The following is an 11181-nucleotide window of genomic DNA, read 5'->3' as shown; positions in this document are numbered from 1 at the left end:
ACTCTTCAGCTCATCATAGCTGCGCTGACCATGGTGCCAAATTAAACCAAGCCAATTTCACTGTAGTCAAGTGATAGACTCTGGGAAAAGTCGTTGGGAATGTGGAGGGAATGAAATTGGATGCGTGTAAAGGGGCAGCTTAATAGTCAGCACCGAATCAGTGGGCCAAATGGCCTCAACTCCTGTTATATGACTCTATGATGTTGATTTCTTTGGCAAACAGGGATTCATCAGTTAAGTTCAAGATTCAAGATTGTTTAATGTCAATTCCGGTACACAAGTGTAAAGGAGAATAGAATAATTGTTACTCCGGATCCAATATAGTGCAAAAAACTGTTTGGAGAAAGTTCAAACAACACACACAAAATGATGGTGGAACACAGCAGGCCAGGCAGCATCTATAGGGAGAAGCACTGTTGGCATTTCGGGCTGAGACCCTTCGTCAGGACTAACTGAAAGGAAAGATAGTAAGAGATTTGAAAGTAGTGGTGGGGGGGTGGGGAATGCAAAATGATAGGTGACGACTGGAAGGGGTGGGGTGAAGCTAAGATTTGGAAAGGTGATTGGTGAAAGTGATACATAGCTGGAGAGGGGAAAGGATCATGGGACTGGAGGCCTCAGGAGAAAGAAAGGGGGAGCGGGGGGAAGCACCAGAGGGAGATGGAGAACAGGCAAACAACTAAATGTTACCCCATCCCTGACATATTTAGTTGTTTGCCTGTTCTCCATCTCCCTCTGGTGCTTCCCCCCCTCTTTTCTTTCTCCCGAGGCCTCCCGTCCCATGATCCTTTCCCCTCTCCAGCTCTGTATCACTTTCACCAATCACCTTTCCAGCTCTTAGCTTCATCCCACCCCCTCCGGTCTTCTCCTATCATTTTGCATTTCCCCCTCCCCCTACTACTTTCAAATCTCTTACTATCTTTCCTTTCAGTTAGTACTGATGAAGGGTCTCGGCCCAAAACATCGACAGCGCTTCTCCCTATAGATGCTGCCTGGCCTGTTGCGTTCCACCAGCATTTTGTGTGTGTTGCTTGAATTTCCAGCATCTGCAGATTTCCTCGTGTTTGGAGAAAGCTATTGATTTTGAGTCTGGTGGTCCTGGCGTGGATGCAATGTAACCTTCTCCCTGATGGGAGTGGGACAAAGAGTCCATGAGCAGGTAGTGGGTGGGATCCTTCATGATGTTACCAGCCCATTTTTGACAACTTTCTGTTTATTGCTTTTGATGAAAGGGGGTATCACCCACAAGATGAAGAAGTCTTTGATCCTCTTTCCCCCTACCCCCCCCCCCCCCCCACCCATACTGGCTACAGGACAGAAACTGGATTTCCAGTCTAAGATGTCAAGGACCTAGAAGAGACAGCAAATACAGCTTATAGGTCAGGGAATGCACAAACACGCACACACACGCACACACACGCGCACACACACACACACACACACAGAGTCACATAAACACTTGTGCACTACAGCTCCGTCTTTCTCAAACACATGCACACACACACTCTCTCTCTCTCTCACACAGTCACACAAACACTTGTGCACTACAGCTCCGTCTTTCTCAAACACATGCACATACACATATGGATACTCAGACACACACAAATAATTTGCACTGTACCGCTGCTATAAAACAACAAATTTCATTTGTTGGAGATAATAAATCAGTTTCTGGTTCTGACAAACACACACACTCACAAAGTCCCAGACACCAGTTGCTGGAGTCAGGAATGAGGGCCCCGGAATTCTTGGGTCAGAGCAAGGTCTGATTCCTCGGCTCATCAATGAAGACCACCTACAAGTCATCTGCTATGGTACTGCAGAGAAGGATTCTTAAGATACAAAATCACGACACTCCACTGCAGGGCTGCACTGTCTGAGGTACTGTCTGCGGTCCTGTCTGCACTCTCTGAGGTCCTGTCTGCACTCTCTGAGGTACTGCCTGCACTGTCTAGGGTCCTGTCTGCACTGTCTAATGTCCTGTCTGCACTGTCTGAGGTCCTGTCTGCACTGTCTAGGGTCCTGTCTGCACTGTCTAGGGTCCTGTCTGCACTGTCTAGGGTCCTGTCTGCACTGTCTGAGGTACCGTGTGACCAATGAAACTGAGTTTCATCACTCCCTCCATCCAATGGAAAAGATTTGAGTGAACCACTCTGCAGCAAAGTGGCCACATCCCCTCATCTTCAATTCCCCAGCCTACATGTAACCCTTAATCTGCTGAACTACAAGCACAGCAGCATGCATTACAGTGCCACAAACAGTACCAGCATGGCATGCCCACAATCCCATAACTCTAACACGTACTGTACGCCTTTGGGACGTGGGAGGACACTGGAGCTCCCAGAGAAAATCTACAGAGAGAATGTATAAGCACCTTTTACAGAGAGGCAGGAATTGAAATCCTGACCTTACTGCCAGCACTGTAAAAGCCTTATGCTATCGGCACGCCCCACCATGCTGTAAGGAATTCCCATTATCCACAGCCCATTTAAATGTGTCCCTTGGTTTTTTTTTCTTTTCTGATTTTCTATATGGGCCTGTAGTCTTGTATGTGTGCAGACTGGGACAAAAGCCACAGCCAGGGAGTGGTGCGCTCCTCCCGTGGTGTTGTGGTCAACTGAGGTTTTTGATGGGCTGGGATTACATACAAGTATACTTTGTGTAGTTGTAGTTTTTTTTCTAATAGTCCATACAGGCTTGTAGGCTTGTATGTGTGCGGACTGGGCGTCAAGCCACGGCCTGCGAGGGCGCGTGGATGGTGGAGCATGGTGTCCAGGCTGGAGGAGACTAGCTCTATTGTAGTCGATTGTGGATTGATGGTGCAAGTTATTTGACTCTTTTATTGCGTGATTGTGGTACGATTTGCACCTGCTATCTTATGTGTGTGCTGTGCGTGACCGTTTATAATACATTTTGCACCTTGACCCCAGAGTAATGCTGTCTCATTTGGTTGTATTCATGAGTATTTATGTATGGTTGAAATGACAATTAAACTTGAATTGAATTGAATTCTTGTGAAGAATAATGAGTTAACTGCCCTCAGCCACAGTATGCCAGCATGTGGTTCTCAGTGACGTCGTAAGCTCCTTATATAATACAGCTGATGGTATCTATAAGTTCAATCAATTAACAAATAGTGTAAATCTCTGGTGTAATTTATGCTTTCATTGTTATCATAATTCCCCATCATTTACAGCAATTTGCTGTGATACAGATCGGATCACAAGTGAAATCGAACTGATATGATCAGGAATATTTGTCAAGGGTCATTAGTCACAGAAAATTTAGCCCACTGTGCCTGAGTCAGTGTTCACTCACCAATGTTTTGCTAACTCTAATCTCGGCTTCCCCATCTTTAACATGTTTCTTTTTCTCTTATCAAACTACCCCTTAAATGTTGCCTCGGCTCCTGCAGTTATTGTGGGAATTCATGCCGGACTGAAAAGACCCTGCAATGATTGAGTTGCCAGTTCAGCAAGAGTGCCCTTGGAACTGTTACCAATCCACAGCAGACTGCTCGAACCATTCAGGGATCCAGGGTCTGTACTGCACAGCATGAGTAACCCTAGGTAATTTCTAAGGTAAGGCCAAAGAGCCTGTATTGTGCTGTAGGTTTTCTATGTAACCTTTTCAGAATCAGATTCCTCCAAGAGGACCTCAACCTTGTCGTGGTTTAGAGGCTTGTGTGTCTCAGTGACCCCGAGAGCTATTTTGGCTAGAGTCAGGGATTTGTACTTTGGCTCTTGGTAGGGTAACCCATACCAAACAGGTCAAAGGGTAGAGGCCAGACCACCAGTCATCCAGGTTTCTCAGGCCTAACAACTCTGACTGGTCAAACAAAATTGTTTAGAAATATAGAAACATAAAATTGTTCTGGAAACAACACTCAAAATCATAAAACCATAAGACATAGGAGCAGAATTAGGCTATTTGGCCCATCGAGTTTGGTCCACCATTTCATCATGGCTGATCCATTTTCCCTCTCAGCCCCAAGCTCCTGCCTTCTCCCATGTCTCATCATGCCCTGACTAATAAAGAATCTGTCAGCCTCTGCCTTAAATATTTATAAATACTTGACCTCCACAGCTGCCTGTGGCAATGAAAATTCCACAGATTCACCACTATCTGGCTAAAGAAATTCCTCCTCATCTGAGTTCTGAAAGGACATTCCACAATTCTGAGGCAGTGTCTCCCACCATAGGAAACATCCTCTCCACATCCAGTATAAAAAGGCCTTTCACCATTCAATAGGTTTTAATGAGGTCACTCCTCATTCTTCTGAATTCCAATGAATACAGGGCCAGAGCCATCAAACACTCTTCATATGACAATTATTCAATCCTGGAACCATTTGTGTGAACCTCCTTTGACCCCTCTCCAGTTTCAGCACATCCTTTCTAAGATAAGGGGCCCAAAACTGCTCACAAAACTCCAATGTTCACCAGTACGTTATAAAGTCGCAGCATTAAATCCTTGCTTTTGGATTCTAGTCCTTTTGAAATGAATACCATCGTTGTATTTGCCCTCCTCACCGCAGACTCAACCTGCAAATTAACCTCTAGGGAATCCCGCACAGGGACTCCCAAGTCCCATTCACTTCAGTTTTTGTATTTTCTCTCCATTTACAAAATAGTTAACCCTTACATTTCTTCTGCCAAAATGCATGATCATATATTTCCCAACACTGTATTCCATCTGCCACTTCTTTCCCCATTCTTCTAATCTGTCTAAGTCCTTCTGTAGTCTCTTTCTACTTCCTCAAAACTACCTGCTCCTCCACCTATCTTCATATCATCTGCAAACTTTGCAACAAAGTCATCAATTTCATCATTCAAATCATTGATATATAACGTAAAATGAATTGGTCCCTACACAGACTCCTGTGGAACACCTCTAGTCACAGGCAGGGGGAAAGGGGGCAGAGGGGGAGAGGGAGAGGAGAGGAGGAGGGGGAGACAGGGAGAGGGGAAGAGAAGGAGAAGGGGAGGGGGAAAGGGAGACTGGATATCTCTGCTGCCTCAAACTCCTTGCACTAACTTCTGACCAAAGCCTTCATTCCAGATCCTGCATCTGACCACAAAACTACATAAACTCCAGATTTATTTTACTGTACAATGTACAGCAATTATAACATATTACAGGCAGAGACAGAGAGAAAGAGAGAGAGGAGAGAAAGAGACAGAGACATATGGAGGGGGAGAGAGAGGGAGCAGCAGAGAGCGACAGAGACAGATAGAGAAAAAGACAGAGAGGCAGAACACAGAGAGTGAGAGAAGAAAAGGAGGAGAGAGACCAAGAGACATACAGAGAGAGAGGGGGGTGGGTAGACAAAGAGAGAGGGGGAGACAGAGAATGGGAGTGAAACAGAGGGAGAGATGATTGGAAACAGATAGGGAGACAGAGAGAAGGAAGTCAGAGAGTAATAGGAGTGACAGACAGAGAGGGAGGAGACAGAGAAAGAGGGAAGAGAGAGCGAGAGAGGAGAGAGAGAGAGGAGCCGGAGACATTTACAGAGAGAAAAGGGCCTCGCACCTGTGCTCCTCCCATTCATGCACGAATCCTGGCAGGGAGCCCTTGAAGTCAGTGGCATATCGGTAAACCAGGAGCAGGCAGCCCTTGCAGAGGTGCACCAAGCGCTGGCAGCATTGCAGCTCCTGGGGTGTGATGCCTTCCACATTCCTGTTGAACGTCGTTTCCCAAGAACTCCGTCTACAGTGGAGAAAAGAAACACTGCCTGAGTATTAATTATCATCTCCCATTGCAAGCAAGGCCCAATACTTGGGGCAACAGAGTGGCATGATTGTGAACGTCTAGTAACCATTGTTAGATCCTGGCCTCAGGTATCCTGACCGTTTGCATCGTGGTCTGGTATGGCAAATCGAACATACAGGATCGTAAGCAGCTACAGAGAGTGGTGGACTCTTCCCAATACATCATGGACACATCCCAAAGGAGGCACTGCCTCAAAAAAGTAACATACTTCATCGAAATCCCCACCATCCAGGCAATGCCATCTTCTTACAGCTGCTATCAGGCAGGAGGTAGAGAAGTCTTAAGTTCCACACCATCTGATTCAAGAACATCTACTTCCCTTCAACCGTTCGGTTACTGAACCAACCAGCACAACCCTATCACTACCTCAGTACAGCAACCTTATGGCCACTTCAACCACTTTGCACTAAAATTTATGTATTTTTGTTTAATTGTGTTCTTTCTTGTAAAACAAAACTGTGGCTAATTTATTTTTAACATTGAACATAGAACAGTACAGCACAGTACAGCCATGATATTGTGCAGCTCTTTTAACCTATTCTAAAGCCAATCTAACCTTCCCTCTTACACAACCTTTTCTATTTTTCATTTTTCTATCATCCATGTCCCTATCAGAGAGTTTCTTAAATTCCCCTAATAAATCTGCCTCTCCCTATCCCGGAAAACCCACTGTTCTTCCCACCAATCATCTTAAAATTATGTGCCCTCATATTAGGCATTTCCTCCCCGCTGGCTCTCCATTCTGTCTGTGCCTTTTATAATCTTGTGCACTTCAATCAAGTTACCTCTCGTTCTCCTTCACTCCAAAGCGAAAAGCCTGAGCACACTCAACCTATCCTCATAAGACATGCTCTCCAATCGAGGCAGCATCCTGGTAAATCTCCTCTGCACCTTTTCTAAAGTTTCCACATCCCTCCTATAATGAGATGACCAGAATTGAACACAATACTCCAAATGTGGGGTTTTATAGAGATGAAACATTATCTCATGGCTCTTGAACTCAATCCCCTGACAAATGAAGTTCAACACACCATATGCCTTCTTAATCACCCTATCAATTCGTGGATCCCTAGATCCCTTAGTTGCTCCACATGGTAATAATCTCTCACTGACCCTGTACCTTCAGGTTTGGCCAGTAATAATCCCTCATTGACCCTGTACCTTCAGGTTCAGCCGGTAATAATCCCTCATTGACCCTGTACCTTCAGGTTTGGCCAGTAATAATCCCTCACTGACCCTGTACCTTCAGGTTTGGCCAATAATAATCCCTCACTGACCCTGTACCTTCAGGTTTGGCCAGTAATAATCCCTCACTGACCCTGTACCTTCAGGTTCAGCCGGTAATAATCCCTCATTGACCCTGTACCTTCAGGTTCAGCCTTCCAGAGTGAATTACTTCACACTTTTTGGGTTTGGACTCTGTCACATCTCACCCCAGCTATGATATCCCATTATAACCTTCTACACATCCACAACACCACCAACCTTCATGCCATGTACACCGTTGACACCAATCTGACATAAATACATTTTATTCTCCCTATCAGCTCCCCAAAATTCAGACTCACTTATTTGTCACATGTACATCGAAACAAACAGTGAGATATGTTTTTTGTGATAACAGCCAACACACTTAAGGATGTGTTGGGGACAGCTCACAGGTGTTGCAGTACGCAGGGTCAAAATCATAGAATTCCCTTCCTAGCATCACTGTGGGTGTACTTACACCTCAAATCAGGTCACTTTATTGTCATTTCGACCACAACTGCTGGTACAGTACATAGTAATAATGAGACAACGTTTTCTCAGGACCATGGTGTTACATGACATAGTACAACAACTAGACTGAACTACGTAAAAAACAACACAGAAAAAAAACTACACTAGACTACAGACCTATTCAGTGACTGCAGCGGTTCAAGAAGGCAGCTCATCACCACCTTCTCAAGGGCAACTAGGGATGGGCAATAAATGCTGGCTTAGCTGGCAACGTCCACATCCCGTAAATGAATAAATTAAATAAAACATTCTGGCACCAACAGAGAATGCCCCCCCCCCCCAACGTTCAGCAGAACTACACAAGCAACGACGACAGCAGAACAAGCCTATAACAGCAAAGCAACCCCTTCTCCCACCCACACACACAGAAAGGCCTCCAGCCCCAGGACAGGCTGCACTTTGGAGGGGGAGGGAGAACAGCCAGATGTCCTGGTACACATTGGTACCAATGGCATGAGAAGGAAAAGCAAAGAGGACATAAAGATAGAATTTAGCAAGCTAGGGAGAAAACCGAGAAGCAGAACTTTCAGGGTAGTAATTTCTGGATTGCCACCTGTGCCATGCACCACTTAGGGTAGAAACAGGATGATTTGGTAGATAAACGTGCCACCGAGAAGCAGGTGCAGGGGGCAGGGCTTCAGGCTTTTGGATCATTGGGATCTCTTCTGGGGGAGGTATGACATGCTCAAAAGTAATGGATTGCACCTGAACCCGAGGGGGACCAATATTCTTGTGGGCAGGTTTGATAGAGCTAATGGGAAGGGTTTAAACTAATTTTCTAGGGGGATGGGAGCCAGAGTGAAGGGATTCAGGATAGGACAGCTGGTATAAAAGCAAAGATAGCATACAGTCAGGCTGTCAGGAAGAGCAGGTAGATGATAGGATAAAATTGCAGCCAGCAGGGTGAGTATCAGTACATTACAGATGCAAAATCAAAAAAGGGTAGCAAATATTATATCTCAATGTAGAGTAGTAGAAATAAAAAACTACAGAAAACAACTAAAAGAATCATTAGGAGGGAAAAGATGAAGAATGAAAGCAAGCTAGCAAACTATATCAAAATGGATAGTAAAAGCTTTTTCAAGTATAAAAAATAAAAAATGAGAGTGGATATAGGACCACTAGAAAATGAGGGCAGAAAAATAATAACAGGGGCCAAGGAGATGACAGATGAACTAAATGAGTATTTTGCATGTCTTCACTATGGAAGACACTAGCAGTGTGCCAGATGTTGAAGGGTGCGAGGTGTGAAGTTACTATTACAAGGGAGAAGGTGCTCAAAAGCTGAAAGCTGCAAAAGTCACCAAGAACAATAGGTTTGTTGATCATTACAGAATGTCTCTCTGCTGCTTCCCACTTGTTTCTTTCTCCCTTCCCCTTTTCTCAACCATGATTTCTCCTCTTCCTGCCCACTCTCAGTCCACAGTAGAGACCCGTATCAGAATCAGTTTATCATCACACATATATATCATGAAATTAAGTTCTTTCATGGCAGCAGTATAGTGCAATACATAAATTTACTACATTACTGTGCAAAAGTCTTAGGCACCCTGGCCATACAGATGTGTGTAAGACACTTGCACAGTAATGTACATACTTCGATTATAAATTTACTTTGAACAAGTTTGGTGGAACAGTCACCTTGCAGATAACCCTTGCATTAGCGGAGGTTGTAGAATGATAGGGTCAAAACAAGTGACAGCAATGTGAAATAACTCTCAACTTCTAACCACTGCAAGGCAAATATAGTCAATCTGGCAATTCACGGTGCAACTCACAAACGTGCAGGGGACAAAATATTGAAATGAACTTCATCCCATCTCCTTATCCTCAGTATCTCCTTACCCCACTAAGCTCATTGTTTTTATTAAAATATGCATGGTGATATATCTCAAGACTGCTCCCAAACCAATTAAAATAATGCATTTCATAAGCAGACCAACTTGCTCCATTTCAGCGCTCCCAGCCGTGTTCCCACGGGAAGAGGATTAATGAAATTCCATATTTATAACATTTTCTTTACTGCGCTTCAAGCGAGCAGTCCCATCGATAAAATAACTGCATTGTGATTACAATCATCAAAATCAGCAAAGGGAAGTGCGGTGGATGCACCACAAGGGAGTAACTATTGTGTAATCATTGTAGCATTTCCAATTGCCACAGTTCTCAGGACTATGATAGCGATGACTGCATAGGTGGCAGGGCCACATACTGGAGGCAGCACGGTAGCATAGTGGTTAGCACAATGCCTTACAGTGCCAGCGACCAGGGTTCAATTCCTGCCATTGCCTGTAAGGAGATTGTCCTGACTGAAATGTCGGCTGTTTACTCTTTTCTATTGATGCAGCCTGGTCTGCTGCATTCCTCCAGAATCTTGTGTGTACTGTCTTGTATGTTCACCTGTGCGGGTTTCCTCCGGGTGCTCTGGTTTCCTCCCATATTCCAAAGGTGTACCAATTGGTAGGTTAATTGGTCATTGTAAATTGACTCATGATTAAATTTGGGGATTGTTGGGCAGCAGATTTCCCAGGGATGGAGGGTCTACTCCACACTGTACGTCAATAAATAAATACTCTCTGGTGAAGAAGGAATGATTTGAATGAGGTACTCAAGTTGAGTGGTATAGATAGAAGGTCCAGGTAGGGGTAGCACCTCTGGTGAAAGGGCTTGTCGCGTCCATTCTGGGGCAGCTCATTCACCTCAGCTCCCCACCAGACACTCATCTCTCACCTGTGGCTCCAACTAGCTGATCGCATGCAACAGCAGCCACACTCCAGTACACCATTTCAACAGGCAGGCTAAACCAGATGAGGGGGGAGTCGTCGGCCATCAGACCTCCAGTGAGACAGGGACAGGCCTGTCCTAGCACGTGAGGTCAGCTCTGGCGGACGGGGCACATGAGATCCAACAGGCAGGAAGGTGGAACTGCAATGCCCTGTGGAATGCAAAGGGCATGACAAGGCACAGACGAAGTCACGGTCATCCACTGCGAGCAAGGAAGACCCCAGTTTGTGATGCTTGTTCGTACCACTGGACCAGGACTTCCAAGGTCAAGACAAGTCAAGTCAAGTCACTTTTATTGTCATTTCAACCATAACTGCTGGTACAGTGCATAATAAAAATAAGACAACGTTTTTCAGGACCATGGTGTTATATGACACAGTACAAAAACCAGACTGAACTACGTAAAAAAACAACACAGAGAAAGCTACTGGACTACAAACCTACACAGGACTGCGTAAAGTGCACAAAAACAGTGCAGGCATTACAATAAATAATAAACAAGACAGTAGGGCAAGGTGTCAGTCCAGGCGCTGGGTATTGAGGAATCTGATGGCTTGGGGGAAGAAACTGTTACGTAGTCTGATCGTGAGAGCCCGAATGCTTTGGAGCCTTTTCCCAGATGGTAGGAGGGAGAAGAGATTGTATGAGGGGTGCGTGGGGTCCTTCATTATGTTGTTTCCTTTGCGGATGCAGCGTGTAGTGTAAATGTCCGTGATGTCAGGAAGAGAGACCCCAGTGATCTTCTCAGCTGACCTCACTATCCGCTGCAGGGTCTTGCGATCCGAGATGGTGCAATTTCCGAACCAGGCAGTGATGCAGCTGCTCAGGATGCTCTCAATACAACCC

The 11181-nt window shown here is 45.2% G+C and overlaps 1 protein-coding gene across 4 annotated transcripts in view; it reads right to left on the bottom strand.

The window, feature by feature from the left end:
* ttll7 (tubulin tyrosine ligase-like family, member 7) overlaps nt 1-11181 on the bottom strand; it is a 204366-nt gene that overhangs the window by 10208 nt on the left and 182977 nt on the right. For all 4 annotated transcript variants that reach the window (XM_059983750.1, XM_059983752.1, XM_059983749.1 and 1 more), the window contains one exon: nt 5533-5709. In XM_059983750.1, the coding sequence (XP_059839733.1) occupies nt 5533-5709 (177 nt within the window). The remainder of the gene's footprint in view (nt 1-5532; nt 5710-11181) is intronic.

This window comes from Hypanus sabinus, chromosome 11, assembly GCF_030144855.1.
Source record: "Hypanus sabinus isolate sHypSab1 chromosome 11, sHypSab1.hap1, whole genome shotgun sequence".
In the NCBI taxonomy this organism is placed as follows: Eukaryota; Metazoa; Chordata; class Chondrichthyes; order Myliobatiformes; family Dasyatidae; genus Hypanus; species Hypanus sabinus.
This window is presented reverse-complemented; position numbering and strand designations above follow the sequence as displayed.